This window comes from Rutilus rutilus, assembly GCF_951802725.1.
Source record: "Rutilus rutilus genome assembly, chromosome: 13".
In the NCBI taxonomy this organism is placed as follows: Eukaryota; Metazoa; Chordata; class Actinopteri; order Cypriniformes; family Leuciscidae; genus Rutilus; species Rutilus rutilus.
Window position 1 is genome coordinate 22,652,745 of NC_140218.1, and position 26,254 is coordinate 22,678,998.

At 38.4% G+C, this 26,254-nt stretch overlaps 1 protein-coding gene across 2 annotated transcripts in view; it reads right to left on the reverse strand.

Annotated features, from left to right (window-relative positions):
* Positions 1 to 2,047: 2,047 nt before the first annotated feature.
* The window catches only part of camkvl (CaM kinase-like vesicle-associated, like), a 45,061-nt gene continuing 20,854 nt past the window's right edge, over positions 2,048 to 26,254 (reverse strand). Inside the window, exons 2-12 of one of the 2 annotated variants that reach the window (XM_084427851.1) lie at positions 19,121 to 19,145; positions 12,558 to 12,664; positions 12,234 to 12,365; positions 11,771 to 11,845; positions 10,074 to 10,212; positions 9,100 to 9,220; positions 8,933 to 9,008; positions 7,180 to 7,316; positions 6,987 to 7,065; positions 6,821 to 6,908; positions 2,048 to 4,435 (exon numbers count right to left, since the gene is read on the reverse strand). In XM_084427851.1, the coding sequence (XP_084283977.1) occupies positions 3,110 to 4,435; positions 6,821 to 6,908; positions 6,987 to 7,065; positions 7,180 to 7,316; positions 8,933 to 9,008; positions 9,100 to 9,220; positions 10,074 to 10,212; positions 11,771 to 11,845; positions 12,234 to 12,365; positions 12,558 to 12,664; positions 19,121 to 19,126 (2,286 nt within the window). In that variant the 5' untranslated portion in view covers positions 19,127 to 19,145 and the 3' untranslated portion in view covers positions 2,048 to 3,109. The remainder of the gene's footprint in view (positions 4,436 to 6,820; positions 6,909 to 6,986; positions 7,066 to 7,179; positions 7,317 to 8,932; positions 9,009 to 9,099; positions 9,221 to 10,073; positions 10,213 to 11,770; positions 11,846 to 12,233; positions 12,366 to 12,557; positions 12,665 to 19,120; positions 19,146 to 26,254) is intronic. The other variant, XM_084427852.1, reaches the window with a different exon arrangement.

The window sequence follows — 26,254 nt, forward strand, 5'->3', positions numbered from 1 at the left end:
GTGCTTCTACCCAACAATCAGTGGAAATTCATTATGTGGCATCTACATCTGATTTACAATTGATGAGAGCAGACTCAATGGCAGAAAACCAGCGTTGTTATAATGTAAATTATATCTGGAAAGATATAAGAGCACTAAATAGGAGCAATGTGACCTTACCATGCTATAGAGGGTGTTTCTGGAGCCGAGATTTGGTTAAACTGTGGCGACAACCTTATTCTGGCTTTTTTAACTGTGTAATGAATGAGCCTTATAAAGTGGTAATGGTCTTCTGTGCTGATATGGAGCATTACAACTAATGAAGTTTATCAAGCAATAATTCAGCTCACAGATAGGAAGGCTGGTGGCTTAGATCAAATTACGACTGAACAACACCTCAAGTTTGGGAGCCCTAGGATTGCGGACGGTTCTTCATGACAGCGTCTGTTGTCGGTAGCCTTGTTGTCTGTTATCAAGGATAAAGCTAGCAAAGCGGGAAGTTTGGAAACTATAGACCAAGGGCAGTGCAAGAGAAAAAATGGCTCCACTCTTAATTATTTACAAAAGATAAAGTTATATTGTTAATAATTTTTTAATGAATTACACTATTAACACTACACTGGGAAATCAGTAGCCGACATGAATGAAATCAGTATCAACAAAATCCATATACACTGCAATTGCCTAAATAATGTTATGAGATTAATGTTCTAAATATAACATTTTGAATATAGAAATCTGAAATGGGAACAATGAAATGATAGCTAATATTTTGAAACTAAACCCACCAGTAGGTGGCGGCAAGTCGTAATAAGTGAATCATTCAACCTTTGTGAATGGGTCATTGAATCATTGACATAACCAATTTATTCAAAAATTGTGAATTATTCAATAATGAAACACAGCTGTGTGTTGCTGGGAGACGCAACTTTTCTGAACTATTTTCGTTGGACAAATTGAGCAAAAACAGTAAAAGTTGACAATGTTGTGCTGTGTCTAAAAACTGTCAATTCATATAATCAACTTGTTTCTTGAACTGTTGTAAAATGAATATCACTTATAAACACAAAATACAAGAACTCATACAAGGGCAATTCATATTCTGAATCTTATACAACGCTATTTTACGTCAACGCCAGACTAGCTCGCTTGTTGTTAACCTCACAGAGTTAGGCTGGGTGTATTGAGATGTTTAAATAGTGGTTTAATTTCACAGCGGTGACAAACAGTGCCAAATCTTAGGGGAAACATGATTGTTACCTGGCTGTCACCAATGAAGGTAGGACCGGTGTCGTGAATGCTGCTCATCTTCTCTGTGGTGGCTGTGACAAGGGATGTCGGAGAGTGGGAGGGACTCGTGCGGTCTCGCAGAATTAAGAATAAGTTGTCGGGTCTACTCTCACCAGCCCTTTTCAATGTCTATATGAATTCATCTTTGTGGGTTAAGTTTAAAAAAAGTGAAACCTATGTAAGCTTACCTACAATGACAATGAAAAAAAAACTTAAAAAAAAACTAAGGTGGAGCAGTGTAAATTATCTATTTTGTAAGGCAAGAGTAAAATATTTTTTGGCTTTAATGAGTTTCTGGCTAAAATTTGATGTATACATTTATTTGTCAGCTGGATGATTCACAGAATGCTATTATGGTGTTGTCCCTAACAATAGTGTGGTGCAATCCCAGTCACCTATGAGAAAATATTGGTATAATTGTCTTTTTAACTGTTTTGTATTGTATTTTGTATTGACTATTGTGGTTTCTTCTCTAATGGACCCTGAGTCTGGAAATAAAGTTGAATTGAATATCATCAAATACTTCAGTTTAGACTGGAATATCCTTGCTGAACTAGCAACATCTATATACTTAGGGTAAAAAACGTGATAAATGGCAATTATCTGTTAGCCCTTTCACAATTTATTTTAAGTAATTTTAGCATACTTGATGCAAAGTCATTATGGAATTGTAATATTTACTATGATGCTAGACTAGTAATGTAACAACTGTTTTTTTTTTTTTTTTTTTTTTACCAATCCAAGATGTCATGTCAAAAGAAAAGCCTATAAAACAAGATGGTTTGATCTGAATTTTATTGAAATATTTGTGTAGAGAGTGCAAAAAATAACTTGGAAGAATATTCACATCACCAAAAACTATATAATATTTGAGGAGGTGGAAGCCACAGTTACAATTCACATTTGCAAGGACTTTACATATAGACATTAGAGCTTACTTTAAGATATATTAGCAAAAGTATTATACAATGTAAAGATATACTAGTATGCATCATAAATTGAGAAAAGAGAGTGAGATAATGAGAATTAAACAAACATGTATATGGACATATACAACAGAAACAAAGGGGGCCAGGAAAGAGAATATAGCTGTAAAGTAGTCTCAAAGTTATGATCAATTATCGCACTCTGAGCATTATCATTCTCAATCAATGAAAGACTGTCATGTTTGGCAGAGACTTATAGAAACTACTGTACAATGTGAGAATATACAATAAGAATGATAAATGAACTAGTCTTATTGGAAACATTACAGAAGGTAAATGATTGATGAGAGGACACAGATGCACTGCTTCAACTTTCCTATCTCAGAGCAAAAATCCAAGATGGATGAAGTGACAAAAATCATAACACCCTCCAAAGTCAGTACCTGGTGAAGAGCAAATGCACAGCGGTTCTCCAAAACAGAGCAGGATGCCAACTTGTTTTAAGGGAACAAGTTTCATTAAAGGTGTTTTTTTTTCTTCTAAAGTTATATAAACTTTTGTATCCAAACTCTCCACAGATTCTACATTACAATTATGAAATTGTTATTTAGGAAACATATTAGTGCTTGCTATGATCTGGTAGTGTAGAGCATAACAATTTACAAGTGGGATTACCTTAACTGTTTCCTCTAATAATACAAAATGCTCAGTTACTCTCCTCTTCACACATTAAAAAAGCTTCTTATCCATCACATACAATCATTAACAAGGCTCTTGGCGTTTAAGCCCCAAATATCACTGTACAGCCCCAAAAGGTATGCTGTACTCATGGATCCATAATCCATTTCCCAAAGATTTTATTGTTACATGGTGCACCTACTTCATTCTTGAGCCTTCACATCCTCTTAGCATATTTACAAGCCTTTTCCTGACACACTTCCCCTTGGTGATCGGCCAGACCGCTTTGTAGACTTCTGGCCATCGCTGTTACCCTCGTCACCAGTTGGATGGCTGTGACCCTGGACGTGACTGGGTGGGGAAGGTGGCGGGTACGAGGGAGGCGGGATGGTCAGGTGTGGTAGAGAAGGCATTGCTGGGCGAGGTGTGGTGGGAAGGGGTGGCGGGGTCGAATGATGGTACGAGCGAGGTCTGGGTGATGGGGAAGAGCTGGCGCTTTTTGCTCTCGGAAGGGTCTCAGGATGATCGCTGATCTGCTCCAGCAAAGAAGGCATATCCCCCTCGATCTTCTCTAGCACGGCAGCCATTTGCTTCTCAATTTGTTCGATTACACAATCCATTTGCCAGTCCGCGCTGGCTCCACTTCCTGGTTCAAGACCACTGTACTGTCCGACAGAGTAGGTTGGACAGTATGGGCTCCCGTACCCTGATGCACCATGGACCATCTCCTGCAGCTCCTGCTCAAATACCGTTTTATCATGGCCGAGACTTGAAGATCCCAATCCCGCATACGTACACTGGATGTTTTTCGCCGATTGGCTCCCCTTGTCCGGTCGTCCTTTCTTCAACTCTCTGCTATTGGGGCTGACCTCGCAAGTGGCCCCAACCTCTGCTGGCTTCTCTGCAACTGCTTCTGGGAGCTGTGTTTGACACCAGCTGCTTGCGGCCATATCATGGGCCGTGTCTTTCTTGTCTTCTGATTGAAGAGGTGTTTCCTTTTCCACTGACAAGGTACCGGTCTTGGCATACGAACATGAGCTATGATCCATTGAGAGATTTGCAGCCATCTTGCGTCGATTTGGAGTATCAGGGAGAGGTGATTTCTTCTCAACATTGCCAACAGTTGTGGCCTCTGGCTCTGTGGGGATGTGGTTCTCTTGGCTGTCAGAGGTCTTGATTGGCTGGATGGGTGCTGCTTTCTGGCTCGCTCCCGTTGATGATTTGTCCTCCCTTTCAGAAGTGCTTTCGTTAGTCTCTATCTTATTCGGCTCCTCTGCTTGTACTTTTAAAGAGCTGTTTGATTGGGCAAGGGTCTCTGCTTCTTTCTCTTCTACTTTTTTGTGTCCTGCTTCGTCTTCTTCTTGACTCTTCACGGGTCTGCTTTCGACGGACACCTCATGGGACATGCTCACAGTAGAAACGCCACCTGAGTCTTTTTGTGTCCCCTTACCATCTAATCCATCTGCTTTGACCCCTTCGCCATGGGCTTCTACTGCACTATCAGACGATCCAGCTTCGGAGGCTCGGAGGCGCTGCATGAATGTGGTGACACGAATCGCTTTCTGAAAGTGAAATGAAAAACACCCAACACTTAGAACCCGGTGAATTATCAAGTAATGTAAGGTCTTCTTTGCTATGGAGGTGAAATGCATAGTTAAAAGTGTGGCAATCGGTGGTAGCAGGTTTCCCTCTCTATCGCTTTCATGAGACGTACACATTCGAGATGGGCGTTTTAGTAATTTTGTTGTGTCAGAGGGAGGCGTCACATTATATCGCTTTTTCAGCATATCGAAACAATTTTTAAGAGTTAAGCCCCGTTCACACTACAAGCGACTTTGTCGCTGCATGTCGCCAGTGGCTGGCGGTGAGGTCGTTAGTGGGCGTTCCCACTACTGGTTGCCTAGTAATGTTTGTGAGTGACATTCACGGATGTTACTCCATGTTGTAGACAACAAATCTGTTTTCTTGCCTCTACAAGCTAACATTTTGGAAGGAAAAGTCTAAATATAAATGGAATCAGTATATTAAATGCATAATATTAAAGATGAATGAGAAACAGCGAGTGCCCTGTGCTATCGCGGCTATTTAACTGCAGCAAATGGGCAAATACTGGTCTTTCTGAGTTCACGAAACCATTCAGGCTCGGAGTCAGCACGGCGAGTACCACTGTATGTACACGGAGACATATCATACATTATTGGACAGTTTCGGACTGCTAAAATAAACTTCTCATTCATCTTGCCTCAGTCTGACGCAGCATTGAAGAGTGACGGATCACGTGTGCTCCACTGACTTCACTCCTATTGGTTGTCGCTCCCGAAAGTCGCTCTTCATTTGCATAAAGTTAAACATTTCTCAACTTTGTCGCGTCGCCAGACACGCCCCATCCAGTTGCCAACGGTCGCGACTGCGCGTGTCACTGGAAGTCGCCCGCTCCTCATTGAAAATGAATGGTATCGCGTCGCTTGGTCGCGTGTAGTGTGAACGTAGCTAAGTGTAATAGTTCAACTTTTCAAATCCCTGTTCTGATATGTTCGGTTCTAGCTGTTTTTCGAATGTGAGTTACACAATAACTGCAAGATAAATTATGTCTGAACCAAACAATGAAATTAGTTGTAACTGGCTGTTGATCTGAGTGAAATGTTTTAAGTAGGGATGCACAGAATATTACTGTACCTTATTGATTATTTGCCGATATTTATTGGTATCAGGTGATATTGGATATTTAACTGTACATGCTCATTTTGTCAATTTTTACGTTTAGATTACCTTTGCCATCATCTAAAGCTCACTTAAAGTTAATCTTTAAAACCACCTTTAATTTAATAACACTGTTAAATGTAATATTTAGCAAATCTTAAAATGAATATTCTTTTTTCATGTTCCGATGCCTAAAATTTACTTGTAGCATTTAAGATGTTTTTTGTGTGTGTTTTATTTTACATTTATTTAGAAAAAATAGTACAGAATTTTAATATCGGTCATTTATCTGTTTCCAACCATTGCATAATTATCAGCTTATCAGTATTGAGCCAGAATTTTTATATCGATGCATCCCTATTTTTCAGCTATTTATATATATTAAAAAAGTAAAGTACCGCAAATATTCTCATTCTCGATAATTGCTGTCTTTCGAATGCTCTGCTGCTCGTCCCCATCCCTAGCACACATACAGGATGACCCCCCACAATTTGATATGTATGTGTCATTGGCAAAAGCATGACGTGAATAAATGAATCAGGGCTACAGTAAGTCATCTGAGGACAAAGCACTTTCTCAAAGGACAAACCACTCTCTCTTTCTCTCTTTTCATAAGAACCACTTTGGTCCTTTCTGGCACACACAAACACAGGGACAACTTTTCATACACATACAATACGATGAATAGTCAATCTGGAGATTTGTCTGAGTGAATGAAGGGCTAACTGGAATTCAAACTGGAATATTGAGGACACTGTGAGTAAAAGCCAGACGGCATATGACTGAATGCACATGGGACCAGCTGGGCAGTGATAAATTTGTTAGTTACTGGTGTGCAGATACAGGGAGGCTTAAGTACAGCGAGAGTCTTTCCAACAATCCGACTTGAACTACATATTTCCTGAATGATCGTAGCTTGAAGAATCAGGCCAGGCCATGAGACACTGCAGCCATGTATTATCGTACACTAGGTATGATGCTAGAGGAAATATGAGTGTCCAAGTCAAAGATTGTTATACAGAGAAAAGAATCTCTGCCTCTAGGCTGCCCCGCAAATATCAACAGTACCTTCAACTCCTGGGTATCACATGCAAGGAAAAAGCAAACATTAAAATAATAACCATCAGAACCTTTATTAAACAACAGCTTAATTTGCCATTATCATATTTACAGATACTGTCCTTATCCATTATCTGATTATTTATTGTGCTGTTTGCTAGAAAAGGGAGTAATGCAATTCCTCTTACCCTCCACTTTGCCTTTGCAAAGTTTTTCTCAAACTGAGCACAGACTCCTGCCTTAAGATTCTTTTCCGAAGCCCCGTTTCCAGCGATCCTAGTTTTCAAATAAATAAATAAAAATAAGTAAAGGTGTTGTCTCTGAAATAAATCAACTATTTGAGTGTAGACTTACCATGCATGCGAAAGTGCATCTTGTGCAGTAATTCTCAGCATTTGGTCAACATCCATAAGTCTGCAGACCAGCTCTTTTGCTTCATGACATGGAAGAAAGAGACTGAGGGGTAAAGCATCAAAAATAAAATAAAATAAACATTTGAAATATTACTAGTTTGGATCAGGAGCTTCTCAGTTCCTGATCTTAGTACCAGCAGGGGAAATGTCATCCCAGTACGGTGAATCAAATTCAAATTCTCCACCAACAATGCGGCAGAAGATGATCCGGTTGTGCATGTCGGTGTTCTCCTCCTCAGTTTCATCAAAGAAGGGAGGGTTTCCAGACAACCTACAAATGAGATTTGTACAATTTGTATTATGTTCTGCTGTGTTGTACTACATGTTCCTTGGTACAAGATCATGAGTATGAATTAAGGTATAAAAGTGCTGTAAAATTAGTGTTAAGTGTTTAAATCAGGGGTTTCAATTTCAAATTTTTTGGTGCCAAAGAACCGTCTAAATATGATTGCGAGGGACCCCCTTCCTAAAATATAAGGGAAGATATATATTCTTATTTATAAAACCCCATTAATACTGTGTTATATATATATATTTTTTATTAAATTGTGCGGACATAATTTTAGTTTACATTATTCATTTGTTGTCACGGACACTTGTTATGTTCAGCTGTGCACTCATTACAGTATGCTTTTTCCTGTGAGCTTTTTTTTTGCACAGTAAAATAAAACCTGTAGCTGTCATGAGCTGGGTTTGTTCTCTCTCTCTCTGGTCCTGCCTGTCTATTTTCCCACCTGTTCATCGTTGCAATTAGCGTTCCCTGCCTCTCTGTGACACCTGTTCTCACTTTAGTCTCATCACTCTCTCTCTACTTCATTTGTTCCCCTTGTTCTTTGTTGGATTATTTCTTGTGTACGTGAGTCATGCCTGTGTGATATGTTATCTCCATGAAGATTTACCTTTTATTATCTTGTCTAGTCTAGAGGAGTTGTGCTCGTCTTGTGTGCTTTCTCTGCCCTGTCATCCTGCTGCTGGTGGCCTTCTACAGTCTTCTCTCTGCGGCTTTGTAGCCACTTACAAGGACTGTGTTACTGCCACGTGAATTACCAGCTGCGCAAACTATTACCAAGGCAGGAGTCTTTCGCTTTTTGCTGACCTTCTGTAAAGTACACTTACTTTGAGTTTATTCCAGTTCTGTATCGTCGCATGACAGACTGTCTATGTTAATTCTTCATTAAAGACTATTGAAAGAACTTGCCTTTGCACTTGGATCCTCTGTTTCTTCTGACAGTAGCTGTAGTTTGCCCCTTTTTGCCAAATAATTTTGTCAGATAAATACCTTAACCAAGTTCAGTGTTTTGTTCTTCCCTCATATTTAAAACATTAAAAAAAATATAAAATATTTTGATGGCTTTTGAACTTGTAGGGTCATTAAAAAGAAATATCCCCTCCTGACATCACTTTTTGCCACTACTGTAAATAATACATTTTTGGAACAATGTGGGGTAGACTGTAAACACTATACAAATAAATTGGAATTAAAAATTTAACAAAATATTTTAAATAATCTCATGATTTCTGACTCCAGCCCCCTGTTTTTTTTTTAAAAAACCAAACACATAAAGAATCCCTGACAGACCAATTGAATCTTAACATACACTGTCAGAAATAGGGGTACAGTAGGAGTCCATTTCTGTCCCCCAAGGTACAATCTACACTAACGTACCCCATAGGGCTTATTATTGGACCTCAAGGTACATATATGTACCTTTTTGAGGGTCAAAAAGCATTAAAAGGTACATATACTGTATGTACCGTTTCTTTTAAAGGTTAAGGTACAATATTGTACCCTTGAGGGTACAGCCCCAGTGACAAGCCATTGTACCCCTAAAGGTACAATTATGTACTTTATTTTCTGAGAGTGTAGTGTAACCAACACCAACTTACAGTATGTACATAATGACCCCCACCGCCCAACAATCGACTGGTCTTCCATAGCGATGACGTGCAACCACTTCAGGAGCTGACAGGAAATATGACAAACAAATGTGAAGATTACTGCTTCGCATACTCAAAGTTAAAGAAAAATAAAGATCATGGTGACGAATAAATACCCAGGTACTCAGGTGTCCCGCAGGGTTCAGTGATTGAGCCGTTCTCAAACCTGGACAGGTAGAAATCCCGCAACACTACTTTGTTGTGATTACTCTCTCTATAATACATCAAGTTCTCCAGCTGAAATGACAGAACAGGCAGAGGGTAAAAAAAATCAATAGTTTAATATATAAGTAGGCCACTGATAGGAGGAAAGAGATGGCATTAGGCCCAAGTATGATTGAATAAAAGGTTGCTGCGTCCCAAATGATGTTGATATTCGTCTTTCATCTGGCCGGTAGAGACCAGACAGGACACACCCTTCACCCGCTCTCAATGTGAACAATGAGTTCTGTCTTTAAAAGATAAATCTGAAAACCCACAGCTGACCTACTCTTTATATTATATGAATCTCAGTCTGTGATATTTCAAGCACAAACCCTAAAAGGAAATGCATCAAAGTTATATCTAAAAACTCCCAGGAGGCAACACAGAATTATGCATTACGGACAAGAGCAAATGAGATGCATAGAGAATGCCTGATGCTAATATCCTGCACAGCGTGTTGCTGCCGTGCACTAGAGGGCACTATAAACACATGTTGTCTCATGACTAACAGCATCATAACCTTAATGACTTTAGGATGAAGCATTAGAACCACAGGAGCTGGCAATGCTGTTTATTCCTTTCATATTTGTTTTGAACATTAATGACACCCACAGGGAGCACCTGCAATATTACAGTTGTACAGTGTTATGAGTCAAAGAGGACTAGGCATTTGATTAATATAACTGAAGATTATCATTTAATACTCCACAAATAGAAACATCCCCAGCACACACATGCACATTAACACGTTTAAAGTTACAGCCTTTGAGTCGCATGTTCAGATATTAAACCGGCTTATGGTGCATATGGGTTTGCACTCCCTTATTCTATTCTATATATGGACTTTCCATTAATACAAATGATCAAATTATGACTGCATGCCAACCTTTAAGTTCCTGTGGACGATGTTGAGGGAGTGAAGGTACGCCACTGCTTCTAAGACCTGACGGATCACATTGGAGGCATCTCTCTCTGTGTAGTTCCCCTGGTCTAAGATCCAATCAAACACATCTCCACCTGTGGCCCTGTGATGAACACACAGTCAAAAAAATAAGATAAAAGCAGGGAGATCTGGATATGTGTGTGTGTGGTGTGTAATTCTAATTTAAACTCTATTTAATTGGTAGTAAGGTTGGTCAGGGATGGAGTATATGCCCTAGGGCAATAGGACCAGTGCTCCAGGGCCTTTGACTAACTGGGACCTTGAGCTGATAGGTGGACTGACAGCTGGAAACAAGGTACTGCAAACAACAGCCCTGTAATGGTTTGACACGCATATATTTGGAATATTCAAATATATATATATATATTTGACATATATAGTAGTGGCCAAAAGTGATGTCCCCTCTAGGAAAATTTACTTCTTTACCCTTAATATTATTTGACTATTGCATAGTTGTGCTTCAAGTAAATTGTTTTATTTGTGATAAAATGAAATCATCGCAATGAAACATGCCAAAATGTGCGGACAACATTTTTGGCCAGGTTGTCATACAAAGAAATTATGAACACACAAGAGAGTACCAATGAAATATTAATAACTATGTTATAGTCAGTATACTTTTTTCTGTGAGCGTTTTGTTTTTATAATCATTTTTTGCATACAAATAAAACCTGTAGCTGTAGTTTGACCATTTTTTGCCAAATAATTTTGTCAGATAAATACCTTAATTAAGTTAGTTTTGTTCTTCCCTCATATTTAAATAGTTATATTTATATTTAAATTATTATATATCCTCATATTTTGTTGGTTTAATCAAACTTGTAGGGTCATTAAAAAAAAATCCCCTCTGGACATCACTTTTGGCAACTATAGGATTATTTCAGTATATAAAACGATTAGAGAATTGTAAAACATAGTGAAATATCACTATATTAGAAGGATTTTGATGAACCATTACATGAAGGCCTGCCCAAATTTGCTAAATCATTAAGAAAATGTGCAGTTTTATTTTACATTTTAAATCAAATTAAAAACTAAACGTCATAAATTTCAATCCGGATCTGAATATTTTGCCAATACGTACAGTAATGCACAAATGTGACACTGTAAAATCTCAGAATATGTTCTCAGACTGTTAAAAATGCTGTGATTTCAACAAAATACCCCAAAGTAAACATAATATTAACCTATGTATGTAATTCTACATCTGACTTATTATGCACCTACTTTAGGGTAACTCTGGCACACCATTGCCACCAAAATTACCATTTGAACTTTTTCAAACACTTCAAATATTTTATTTGCAGAATGCCAGATATGCAACTGCAATCCAACAAGCTAACATCATTCTATAGGTTATTTAAGATTAAAACAGAAATGGTAAATGGCAAAATGTCCAGAAACTGTATTTTCTATTATAGACACTCATTACTGTAATCTTAACAGCTGTAATAGCATGTCACAGTCATTCATGCACAATCAGATGACAGGGTTTTAATAGATTTTTAGCTCTGGCTAGATGTGGATATTTGTGGATTTTCTGGAGTGATGTTCTGGTGCGGAGAGATGTGTCCTTGGCCTACTGAATTGCACTGGGAAGGGATCGTGACTGATCACGGCAAACGCAAGGTCAGACTCACAGTTCTTGTACGATGAAGAACTCTTTCCTGGTCTCGAATGCATCAATCAGCTGCAAGATGTTTGGGTGTTTGAGCCTGGAATAATGACACAATGACACATGACAGCAAAAAGCTGAATAGTTTCTTCATCTCACGTTATAAAAAGAGTAAAATAATGCTTCAAAAAGAGTGAGAAAGGACAGAAATAATCCCACCACGAGTGATACATTCAGCTTCTCTTACCCTCTCCATCTTTCTCTCCACCCCACTATCCTTAAAGGATTAGCGCGCCCAAAAATGAAAACATACAGCTATATTTTTACTTTTGTGCTCCACAGATGAAAGATGAATTTGATGTTTGAAATGACAAGGACGGAATTTGATTTCTGGGCGAGCTATCCCTTTAAATGTTCTCTTTGTCCTTTCAGATCAGCACTCTCACAAAACCCTACATCATCTGTTGATGTTTTGAGTCACCATGTACATTTTCAAGATCATGATCTCGTTCTTGGCTGCCTTCCGCACTTTCTTGCCATCTTTCTTGAGGAATTTCTTGCACACATAGACCTTGTCCGTCTGCCGTTCCTTCACCAGGCACAGCTCACAAAATTCTTTCCTGTAGAGAGAAATTATACTGATTGCATGCATTTTATGTTTGTTTATCGGTTATATTAAGAACTACACTGCTGAGATAAACACCTATGTATTGGGAGAAAAGCATTCTTAATTAATGTTTAGTGAGACCACATGTCTGTAAGTGATGGATTGGCTTTCTTAAGGCTATAATGGCAGATCTATGCACACTCACGCCTTGAGGACCTGTCCAATCTCGTATTTGTCAGTGACGTCTGACAGGCTGTTGTATGTCCGCCCATCTCGCAGAGCAAGGCACCCAAATGGCATGACAGCATCCACCTGTCCAGAGGAGAACCAGAAGCGTACACATACACATACAGCTATCAATCTCAATAAAACTAATGCCATTCACTCTAGAGGAGCATGTGTCTTCACAAACTAGCCTCACCAAGACAGGTTTTACACAGAAATTGGGAAATGCTAATGAGGAGATTTATTTTTATTTTTTTAAATATAAACTGGAAAATATCAACTGGAAATATTAGACATTATTCATTCACCACAAGCAGAACAATTTCTGTGTAAAACATACACATTCTTGTAAAACTGTCCATTTCTTCCCATTAAATGGAATGTAACAATTTGCGTTTAAAAAAAAAAAAAAACGTTTCATCACGTTTGTGCTTTATGAATAAGGGCCACTGATTATGGACACTTCCCACAAGAGTCAATAAAAGGAGATGTTTAACCCTCAGAAAAATGTTTCTAAAGGTGGTCTAACTAAAAATGTTGCGATATATTTTATAATAAACATACAAGTGAAGAAATAAATCAATAAATAAACAAACAAACAAACAATGGATGACAGGGTTATAAGTCAGAGGATTGCAGAATTTGCTTAAATTAAGCTGTTACTCAGTGGCTGGCTAATTTGGGACCAAATGTTAGTTTTTAGTTAATAATATAGTTAGTTAACTTATAGTTTCCATATAACTATTTGTGGTTAACAATGAACTGATCTCCCTATTAAAAAAGCAACATCACACACAATTGGCAAACACACACACACACGTTGGGGACATTCCATAGACATAATGGTTTTTATTAGGGATGCACCGATATGAACATTTTGGCCGATACCGTTAACCGATAATTCTTTATATTTAAAAGCTGATAACCGATATATTGGCAAATAAATCTAAATCTCATTTTTGAGAGCCTGATTACAAAAACAAAAGTCTCACTATTGAAAGCCATGTCCCAAGCACACAATAACAATGTTCTCATTATAATTTTATGTAACCCCTTTGACAGACTTCCAATCATATTTAAAGCACTTCAAAATCATCATGGCGAACAGTGCACATCAGAAGTGTCTCAGCTGACGGAAAAAGTCCATTATTTATCGTACAAGATAAATCGTTAAGATATCGTAAAAATGTTCTTATCGGGCCAATAACGATAATATATATCATATGTACATATGTGATAACATATATGAACGTATATCAGCCAATACCGATATGATGGCCAATACATCATGCATCCCTAGTTTTTATACTGTACAAACTGTATATTCTATCCCCTAACCAACTCATCACAGAAATCTTTCTGCAACAAAACAAAACACCATTTTTGATTTATAGTTTTCCACATGGGGACCAAAAATGTCTCCACAAGGACAAGGATTTCGGATATTGCTATCTTTGTGGGGATCATAACGTAGGGTTTACCAGGACCACACACACACACACTTTTAATAGGGAGAAAATCATGCAGTAACAAGGACATCATGTTTTTGGTTGATAATAGATAATTGTTATCACTCCAAACAACACGATTTGTATCTTTATTGTGTTTCAAAAAAATCTCATTTGTGAAAAGGTGTTTCTGATGTATCACACAATTTCAAAATCAGAAATATAGAGCTCAAGTGAAAATAATTCAACAGATGGTTGGGCGGACATGTTTCTCAGTGCAGGGAAACAGTAGATCTTTAAGACTGATGGTATCAGTGTGGAAGAGCGTGATGAGAGTGACAGCATCTTTATCAGAAGAGAGAGCACTGGACTGTCAGCTGTGTAATCCAGCTCCAGCTCCAGCTCCTGCCCCTAATCCCTAATCCCTCACATGGATCCATGCACGGGAGGGGTCGGGATACAGTAGGAGAGATCGGGAACAAGTGAAATATTACATAACTGGAACATTGTGAAGGACTTTGCTGAATTTATGCTGAGAATCTGATATGAAAATACAAACTGTGATATCTTTTTTAATATCTAAATCGTGAGTTTTTGTCTGCTAAGAAAAGGAAGTGAAGACATCAAAATCATCGAGGCACTTCCTAGTTTTTGCTAGACAGCTGTTCATCCCACAGCAAAGTCAACATGGCATTGTTACGCACACTTCTGAGATATCATGTTTGTTATATTTGCATAGCTATTTCTGTTACCTGCCTTCTGGTACCACGCAAACAACTCCATAAAATTGTATTCAAATAAAATTGTGCCACAATGACTTGTATGTGACAGGCCTGTTAGAAAATTTATGTATAAATAAAATATTAAACACTAAAAACATGTTACAAAGAGCGCCAGATAGTCATGGGGCTTGTGTCTAAATTAAGATCTAGTCAAGATGAGAACATAATGTTACAATAATTCATGTGCATGTTGCAACAGTAAAAAAAACATTTTTTTAAAGATGCACAAAAAATATAAGGAACTGCTATGGACAGATTTCTTTGGAAAGGCAAATGAAAAGTAGGGATTTTTACAATTGACTAGTTTCCTGAATCGGCTGGTTTCGGGATCTCTTGACCCCAATCAGACATGTTTCTTAGGGTTTTTTTACATAAGATGTCTTCTTGCATTCAAATTTAACTAGATGAGACGCAGCACAGTGAAACAGAACACAGACATGTTTTAAAAAGTTAAACTATTTTTAACTTGACATGTCATCTTAAAAATGCAACACTCATTTCAGAGCTGTGGCACAGAGGGTAGTGCGTTGCTTCTGAAATATAAAGGGCTGCAGCAAACCTGGACAAATAGAAGACTGGAAAAATGTTGCCTGGTCTGATGAGTCTCAATTTCTGCTGCGGCATTAAGGTGGCTGGGTCAGAATTTTTCCTAAACAACATGAAAGCATGGATCCATCCTGCCTACTTGTATCAATGGTTTGTAAATGATGGCTACTTCCAGCAGGATAACACGCCATGTCACAAAGCTCAAATCATCTCAAACTGGTTTCTTGAACATGTCAATGAGTCGCTACACTCAAATGGCCTCCACAGTCAACAGATCCCAATATAATAGAGCGCCTCTGAGATGTGCTGGAACTGGACACAGTATGTGCAGCTGACAAATCTGCAGCAACTGCGTGATGTTAATATATCAATATGGACCAAAATCTCTAAGGAATGTTTCCAGCGCTTTGTTGAATCTATGCCATGAAGAAGGCAGTTCGGAAAACAAAAGGGGGTCCAACCCGGTACTAGCAAGGTGTACCTAATAAAGTGGCCAGTGTGTGTCCAAAAATTATTGTATTTAAAACATATTTGGATAATTTTATAACAAACAAATATTTATTTATAACACATACTTTTACGATAATAAATAGCTAATATGAATAAATATGACTTGTCATTGTTGGATGACTGTAGGCCACTGTAGTGCAGGAAGTTATGAGCCAGAGTTGCTACTTCCCTCCTACAGGCACTTTCTAACACTCTTTCCGTATGGTATGAACGCGCTGACAAGATATATTCACAACGAGCTTGGATTCCCTCCGGAGCTGGATGCAAATACAGAAGGTGACATGCTTACATTAGGGTAGTGATGCGCATGTTTTGATGGGAACCTTGCACTGGAAGGATGGATCACATTTGACAGTCCTCGCTCATTAGTTACACTCAATACGCACATCCTCTCTCCGGTGTGAAAAAAGGCAATCTTGTAGAGATGACCATTATGGGATGCGGTGGGATGAAGGATTACTGTCTCAGAGCTTGTGATTTCTCAGATCAGTTCTGGCAAAAATGTAGTGTGTTTTAATTGAGGGTCCATGCATATTCATAATGGCTATTTTTTGCACACGCCCACCCCTTACATACAATCCAAAATTAGCATTGTAACATTCCCCTAGCCTGGAGACCGAGTTCAAGAAAGATACAAGACAAAAGACGAGGAAACAACAAAGGGTTTGAGGGGTGCCTTCTACAAAGACTAGCTTGCAACAGATTTCTCCCTCCATCATTAAAGACCATAAGACCCTCACCATCAGCCTTCCCCAAGACACTTCTCTGTAATGGTACGCTCTCCTCTCTCCTGTCTGTATTGCTCTTATTAAAGCAATGAATCTTCATCTCCAGAGGCACACACATTAAACACCAAAGCCAATCCCACAGGATGGATGAGAGGAGCTGTGCTGTTCTCCAAACACATCTGAACCCAAACTCACACACACACACACCTCCTCACAATCCAGCACAGCAACAAGTTCAAAAGTCACAGCATGGAGCGTAGAAGTTTGATGTCCTCCCTTCTTCCCCTTGCTTAATCTGGTGCTAAATTATAGCATGCAGTCCCGCTTTCACATCCACCTCTCACAGACAAACACCATAATCATTATCATCCTGCTGGGTTTATTATGCATTTGGTGTTCTGAAACAGAATTTTGGCACTACTAAGCGCTACTCAGCCTCAGATGAAGCCTCAGATGTAGTTAAATTTTTTTTAGAAAAGACTCATTTGAATAAGTAAAGCAAATATTCTGTTCAGCTTCTTTAATTGTTACATTACATTTCATGTGAAATCAACAAAGTTTCCTTTAAAGAGAAATATAAACAGGACCCCATTTACACTTAGTATTAAAGTTGTGATGTAATGAAAGTATAGCGTCAGATATTTACTTCCGTATTCTGACTTAAATCTGAGAGAATTGTCGAAAAGGGTAAAAAAAAGTATGGAGGTGACTTGGTTAATTTCATCTGTTGTTGAGTGGATGGATGCAGATCTGAATGCAAGCTTGTTGTCGATTGTAAGACAGGGGCAAAGTAAATGATTGGAGAATTCAGACATATGACTTACAATAAAAATTGTAAGGTCAAAAAAAGAAACATGCATGGATGAATCATTCATAATAAGATCGATAACATACATTATGAAAATAGATACAGTGAATTTCCATTTCATGCCGACCTCCGACATCCGATTCGATCACAAGTGGTCAACTCAAAAATGCTAATTAATTTACCCATCCTTTATGCCTTTTTGTGAACTGAATCAAATGATTCACTGACTCATAAGAATGATTAGTTCACAAATTGGACATTGCTACTTCTCTCATAAACTTGCCAAGGAGAACTAGGGTGAATATTTGATGGTAAAGACTTAAATTTCAGCCTGTTCCTCACACAAGTCAAGTCACATTTATTTATATAGTGCTTCAAACAATACAAATTGTGAAAAAAACATTGTTAATGTCGCCAAATCCATTAATTATGAAACAAATAAAATGTAGTTGTAAGGCAGCTCTGCAGATTCATTATTTAGTTCTCATCTGATAGTGTCAGTGCAGTTGACGATATTAAAGCGTTGATATTAAAGTATTAATTGTCTTACAAAGCTTTCATTTGACTTTAGATTAAGAATATAGTTCATGAGCCATATATAGACAGATCACTTTTTATCATATTATTGTCCTTTTAAAGCTTGAAAGCTCCATTTCCTTACTCATTTTAATTGTCTGAAAAAGAGTGACCAATTTGTTTGCCTGCTAAAACATACACAAGACTATATAAAAGATATCATAATGTACTGACACTCATGTCCCAAGTTCATTTAGTCAACCAATTTACACTTAAAACATCACATTTGTGGTGAGATTACATTTTTGAATTATATTGTAAGCAACAGTCAATCTACTTTTTAGACTTTTTTCTGCTATATCAACATGCAGAAACACACTGACCTCTTTTGGTCTGACTCGGACCACTTGTGAACGGATCACCCGAGACAGACTTTAATACCAAGTGTAAACACAGCCTTGGATTTGTTACCCATCCATGGTTTGGACCGACTCCAAAATCAATAACATGTCCGACTTCAGTGCTGAATTCTTGGAATTGACTTTGGCATGAATGTAAACGGGGCAGTGTTAACCCCACCCAGACTGAGTGAGTCCAGCTGGGCTGCTGCTTGGAGCAGCTGGATGCTCCACAGATAAGAGGAGGGAGGAGGGAAAGGCTCTCATTCAAACACAAGATGCTCATCCAAACTGTCTGCTCCTCAGGAGGGAGGCTCAGAAATCTGGAGCTGATGCAAAAGGACAGCTTCCATACAGGAAGGGCAGTGAAGGCCTGGATTAAATCAATCTGTTACCCTTCAGGTGGAATGCTACGAATTGACCAGGACTGATGCTGAAGACATGGATGTTGATTTGCCTGTTTCTGTAGGTCATGCATGATGTACATGACTAGAATGATTGCCTGATCCCTGAGCTTAAGTGCACATAAGTGAAGACACAAGGAGCATAAACAGGAAGGAGAATAGATTGAAAAGAACTGGGAGAGAATAGACCACCTGTGACATACACAAATGTTTACCGGGGGTAAGATTTGGATGAGAAAATAATCAACAGCACAAGATGAAGGAGAAGACTAAATGTCCTAAAGCATGGTGAAAAGTCACATGAAAGGAGGCAGTGCCTCCACATCACTGCGATTAGCTTATTACACTGTCAAAAACAGGGGTAGTTCATCCAAAAATGAAAATGTTGCCATAATTTACTCACTCTCATGTCGTTCCAAACCTGTCGTCTGTAAAAAAAAAAAAAAAAAAGAAGATAATTTGAGAAATGTTTCAACTGTCTATACAATGAAAGACAATGGTGTAAAAAAACAAACACTGGTCTACACTAACTTTCATTGTATATGTATCGGAGGCCAGCTAGTAAGAGCTGTGCAGGTAAACCTCACTCCCTTGATCTCAAGAGGCGCTCTAGGGACTGACACTAGCTGCGGCAGTCTTTAGCCTCCTTGTTACAGCGCCCCCCTCCCACACCGGAGACCAGGGTTTGAGGCCCGCACAGAGCAGGACGAGTAGGACCTGAGGGGTTACATTGGTGCCGAGACCCGGATGGGAGTGAGGTTTAGGGGGGTGAGTGTAACGGAGGCCAGCTAGGAAGAGATGTGAAGGTAAACCTTACTCCCCAAGCCTCAAGAGGATCACTAGAGGCCACGGTCTTTAGCCTCCTTGTTAGCGTGCCCCCCTCCCACACCGGAGACCCGGGTTTGAGGCCCGCACAGAGCAGGGCGAGTAGGACCTGAGGGGCTACATTGGTGCCGTGACCCGGATGGGAGTGAGGTTTAGGGGGGTGGGTGTAACGGAGACCAGCTAGTAAGAGCTGTGCAGGTAAACCTCACTCCCCTGTCCTCAAGAGCGTGATGTTTCCCCCAAACCAGTTCAGTGGAAATCCCGCCCTGCAGCTAATTTCATTGGTTAAGGTTACAGTGACGGGTATGTTTAGGGATCAGTGTTTGGTGTAGGCAATCAGTACAGTGATTGACATGACCAATGAAATCTTTAGAATCGGCAGCAGTGCAGGATTTCCACTGAATGGGTTTGGGGGAAAAAGTCCTGTGCCTCAAGAGGTGCGCTAGCGACTGACGCTAGCGGCTGCAGTCTTTAGCCTCCTTGTTACAGCGCCCGGGTTTAAGGCACTTGCATTCAAGATATACATTTTACTAGATCATACGTTCCCTGGGAATCAAATCCATGACCTTGGCATTGTTAGAATGTCTTACTATTTAAGCTACAGGAACATACTATTTTAATAAATACTATGTAATACAAAAATTATTGTTATAATATTGTTTTCTTGTTGATAGCATAGAACAAAATTCACTACATGCCACTGATGTGTTCATCAAACTCCAGTGGGAAGGGAATGAAAAATAATATGAAAACTCTAAATATACTCTAAAAATCGGTTCAATGATTCATAAGGAATGTTAAAGTATCCATAATGGTATTTTGAGACTTGTGTAGGCAGAGGAAAGGAACTCATTGTGTTAAAAGACCACAGGTACAAGAAGACTGTGGGAGGACTGATTTTATTCATTAGAAAGACAGAAGCCATCAAAGCATTCATTCATCTTTCTGTCTGAGACTTCAATCTGCTCCTATTGTCTTTAATATTAAGTGGAATCATTACCAATGATGACACAAATTGATTTCATTGTGGTTTTGCCTCTACATAATGAGGCACTCCTGCTGCTCGCTGCACACTCTTCTGCGTGTGAGAAGCCAATGCAAATGTTGCATTTACGTTTTAAGCCGTTTGCCTGCTCGCTGCATGAGCGAACTCTTCTCCCAATTACAATCAGCGATCTCCACATCGTTCATAGTTCCCTCATCACCGAACTGTCTGCAAGCAACAACAGAGCAGAAAATTATTTGCACCCGCCTTTTTAATAAGCAAACTTTGCTCAGTGCGCCGATGTAAATTTACAACATCAGTCTGAGGGAGGAACAGCGGGTGTATTTATTTATTTTTTGTCAGAATTATGGACATATTTTAAAACCAAGCTCCAAAACAAATGCAAATGAAGCCTTGTAAATGGATTTCGATGAAATGATGCCCGTGCCATTTGCTTTGCGGCAGAAACACAGAGCTGTGAATGGGTCCTGGTTCTTTGCAACAAAAAATATATATTTTTAAGCTACATTAAAGCCATTAGCGGAAATCAAACATAACCAAAGCCATTTAAAGCTAGAAGAAGCTAGGCTTCTTGCCGGCCCGGTACAGCAGGAGATGTGGCTATTGCTCCGGTTTTCTGTATAACGAGTTTTTAAAGCATGCTGGCAGCAGTGGTAAAAGGGCCCTTCATGAGACCCTTCTTTCAGCAATTCTGCCGCTTTTTTAACACAGATGCCTGTGTCCTAGCATAATCTAAATGAGGTCCCTGGGGTCTCGCACAGCCAGGGCCACATACAAGACATCCGCATCATTACCTTTCTCTGTCTCCCTACAGGCCGTTCTTCAGCTATAGATACTGTCTATCTCCCAGAGGGAAGAGAGTGGAGCTAAAACAGGAGCTGGTGTGTGTCACCTCTGGTCAATGGACACCTACGGATAAAAGCAGCAATTGACTGAAGCAAAAATCAATCTGGCGAGTGAGGAACAGCTAAAACTGAGATACAAAAACAGGAAGGATAGAGGAGTAATAAAACGTAATGTCTCATTCTTGTTTGATGATTGATTAGCAGATTTACATTTGGAATAAGGAACAAAAACAGGTTGTGATAGAGACTTGAGAGGGTTAATACGTGTTCGCTTGCTATTTTTTTATGAATTATGCATTAGCATTGAGTGGATTATCGCTGAAAGGAAATGCAGTAACTCACGTTTATCGCCGTAATGAGCAAAGATACTCTTCCTTACCGACTAACTCAGACTTTAATTCAGCATTATGAACAAACCTTTGGGTTGCTCAGTGGTTTGGTCTGAGATGCACTGTCTTCCTCAGCTGAATATACACACAACATGCTTACACACACACATTCAGGCACTTATACAGACACATGGTCACTGACAATTTGAACGTCTAATGATTATGTTTGTAAGAAAAGGGGGTTTGTGTGTCTTAGAAATGAAAACCACCCACAGTCACTATATCCAAACTTTCAGTATGATGAGTGAAATGGAGTCATATATTATTTAAAATCACTGTATGTTTTCCCCTTATGTTCACTTATAATGTTAAGGTTTTCAAAACCAAAAACATAGTAGTTTGACATTTTATTGTGTCCCTCAGTTGGAAACAAACAAAAAAACATGTTTATAATAATGCACTTTGGGAAGTCTATCACAGCACCAGACTAAATGGTATCGCCCGAATACGAAACTGTGGTCTCTTTATCGCCAACTCTATTGCAAGATACTTTTCATGGTAGTTGTTTTCAACAATTTATTCTTAATTCTTTATATAATCGTCAGTATGGGCATTTTGTGACATTTAACTAAAAAAAAATCTTCCATGGTGCAAACTAAAACTATTAAAAATCATTTTCAGTAACTGAAATAGAGCTGAAATAAAATACAATCTAAAATTAAATATAAGCAAAAATGTGAAATGTTGCCTCGGCAACTCGAAACATTTGAGAATTTTTTATTATAAAAATGATAAAAATCACACAACAGAATTACTAAAACTTAAAAATGAAACCTGAACATAAAAATAAAAGCTAATTCAAAATATTAATAAATACTACAACAACAGTATATTAATAATACATAACGCTGATTGTAACTGCAGTGACGGAAACACATTTTCTTTGTTTATTATAAACTAAAGGATAAGTGCTTAATCTCTTCACCCAAAATATTCATTTTAATGGGACATTTTTTGCTTCTCTGTCTTACATCTGTGAATGCCCTTTTCAAATGTGACATGAGTAACAATCCTAACGGGTTGTGGGTTTGCTGTCAGGTCTAATATAGTTGTTATAAAACAGCCTTTACCATTAAATGCAACAGGTTCACAAAACAAACCGCACTAAAATGTGTCACAAACTGTAAAGGTTAGACTTGATGCGATCAGGCACCTTGTTAAAAAGAAAGTACAAATCAAGCTTTATCGGAAACATTGGTGACATACTGTCAATTACCACAGAAAATAATTTACACCTGTTTTAAAAGCTGAGGGATGAGTATAAATTGTCTGTTGTAATAGACCGAGTGCCACAAATGCTGTCGATAAATCTGAACCCAGATCATTCCTTTAAAAATAAACCTCACCTACTCGTTTCTAATGTTATGCAAGGCCGCATGTGCAACCCTACAGCAAGGAACAGCTTGAAGACCGACAAAAACAGTAAGGTGCTACTTTCAGATGGAAGAAAAATGTTAAATTTGCTTACAGGTCAGGGAGCATGATTTTTTTTTTCATCTGGTTATTTTTTATATAATTAATTGCACGTAATTCATATAACTATCACATTCAAAATGATAAAATAAAAACTTTAAAGTTTTGTCAAAGCTTAAAAATATGACCTAAAGCGCTCTGCTTTCTAATGTGTCAGTATTTTTGGTTCAGATTCTCTTGGTTTACTATGGTCATTAAATGGGCCTGTCAGCTGATAAATTTAGTGGTGAATAGGAAGACTTTATGGTGTAATAATTATCGATTTGTATCTGAGATTTATAAAAACCTTCTCTGGTATATAATGTTGAGGTTGACTGATCGTTAATTACATAATGTGTCACAACACTCAGCTCACCTAGACATTATGCATTGCCTCTCTCTCTCTTTCTCTCTCTCTCTCACACACACACATCCTTCTGGCACTTTCTTTCACCAGCTGTGATGCTAAACTAACACTGCAGACTGTTCAAGGTTCTGTTTGAAAAATGCCTCAGCTACTCCACTCTGCACTACTTTGTTATTTTCATGTAAAATTAACCATTACAGAAGCTGTGGTATATTCTTTTCGCCTCAAACCCCAATTGGCGATTGTCCTCTAAACAGTTTGTCTCCACGCTATATCTCTCTATTCTAATGAAGCTTTGATCCTTTATACTATTGTTCATTTACCCAGCTCCCCCTTTTCGTGCTCAGCCTCTGTTTTCAAATGTGGAAAGAACACACATAAAAAGAAAGAGCAAATAAAGGACACAATCTAGGATTTTTTTTTTTTTTTTTTTGATTTTAAACAGCATTGAACAAAGGCATTGTGTTGAATGTTATTATACAAGTCAAATTTGGCAACAGAATAGGAGAGCATCTGTTATGCACACAGCCAATTAAAAAATTATGTCATTCATCGTTTGTAACAATCACAAAAATGCTAAATTATATGATGCACAAACAGAATTGTAGAAATACGGCCAATACAGGTAAAATACTGTAAATACCTCATTCATTATATGTCAGCCATAATGATGCCAATTAGTTAGAATGATCTCAAAAAGCAGCTATGCAGCAGCTGTAAGCTGGTCATCTGCAGTATGAGCCTCAGGCTTGCTTGCTATAGAAGTGAGACTTCTGAACATGCTATATAGATCATAGATTCAAGATCATATAGCTCCAAGATCATAGTTTTACATTAGACATCAACACAGTACCAAAAACCACACACAAACACAGTGTTGGGCAAGCTACTCAAAAAGCTGGCTAAGCTACAAACTACTATATATGTACAAACAATCAAATTAACATAAAATCTCTAAAAGAGAAGTAAAAAGTGCATTACTGATTGTTGATGGGATAAAGTAATAATGTGGACTTATTTCATGGTTGCATTCTGTCAAGACTGGAGTACAGCATACTATAGAATAGTATTTAAGAGAGTATGAATAACATGTTACCATCTCCAATGTTACCAATGCACAATGCTTCTCCCTCTAAACTTCTATAAAATGTATTTTGTGCTGCAGATCTATATATTAATGGAGTGCATTAACTATTTATCAGTAAACCTGTTGTTACCTCACCTGAGTGCGTGTTTGTAAATGTACTTTATCTTCGAGTTAGAGGGTAACATTTTAATACACTGTTAGAAAAATCTGTAGAAATTACAGTATTATTGGCAGCTACTTGCCAGTAACTTACTGTAGATTTAAATTGATGTTATTTACTGGCAACAATTTGTTCAAAATTAAATGAACATTAAACATTAACAAGTCTTTATCGTTACAGAATAAAACTAAAATAACAGCCTCATGCAAAGCATTCTGGGAACCAAAATCTGAAGGAAAAAAAACAGAAAAAGGTTGATGAAGATTTCTGGTTCCCAGAATGCTTTGCATTAGATTGTTATTTTATAGTTTTATTCTGTAAAGACAAAGACTTGTTAATGTTTAATGTTCATTTAACTTTGAACAAACTGTTGCCAGTAAATAACATAAATTTAAATCTACAGTAAGTTACTGGCAAACAGCTGCATAACTACAGCAAATTTTTTACAGTGTACCTATTTTGATTATTTCTGTTAATCTCATACAACTCGGTATTGGCAAGGTGTGACCATGGTGACTCAATGTCCTTAGACATGGGGAGGATGAGCTGTTACTCAGGTTGTACTGGATATCAGAGCACAAGTTGTTACAGGGGCTGCGAGAGGCGATCTCTGTGCAGTTGGAGGAACCGCCCAACTGATTCAGTTGAGTGAGTGGATCACTTCAATGATTCAAAAGGATCGGCCGATTCATTAAATAGAACAGATTCAAAAGAGTCATCCATTCCCGAATCGGACATCGCTTGTTCTAATTCTGAACACTTTATTGCTGAAATATTCCTAAGAAAAACATGACTTAGAGTTTAATAGCACCCCCATGATACTTATGAAATAAAATAGCTTGGCTACTGAAAAGCTCCATGATTTCAAGTCAGCATGAAATGGAAGTTACGTTAGTCTTTTCTTCCCTATTGTTATGTATATCCACGTGAAATGGCTTCGGGTCTCACTAACTTCCTTCTGTCTCGTTCACTTGGATGTACGTCATTGCTTATGTTGCACGAGTGCCCACTACTGGCAGAACCCATGCAATGTGTTTAAATGGAACGTCCTAAGCCCTTGATCAATTGGAATCCGATATGGAGCTGATTTATTATTTACAGTTTTTTTTTTCCTTGTGAGTTTGTTTTACGAGCCATTCTATAGGCCTCTCTTTATGCGAGGGGTCAAGGGTCTGTCTAAATAAACTTCCCTCGCCTACTTGACGAAGTTGAACACATTTCAAAATAGCAGCAGGGATTCCCCCAAGGGGAAGTGCTTACAGAAGTTTGTGAGTGTATGTCTAAAAGTGGAGTTAAACGCAGCCTTGGAATGAGAAAAATGTAAGAAGGGATTTGATTCCTTCAGGAATTGATTGGATTGTAGGAAGTTGGGCGTTGCTAACTAAATGGTGTCAGATCTGAATGCC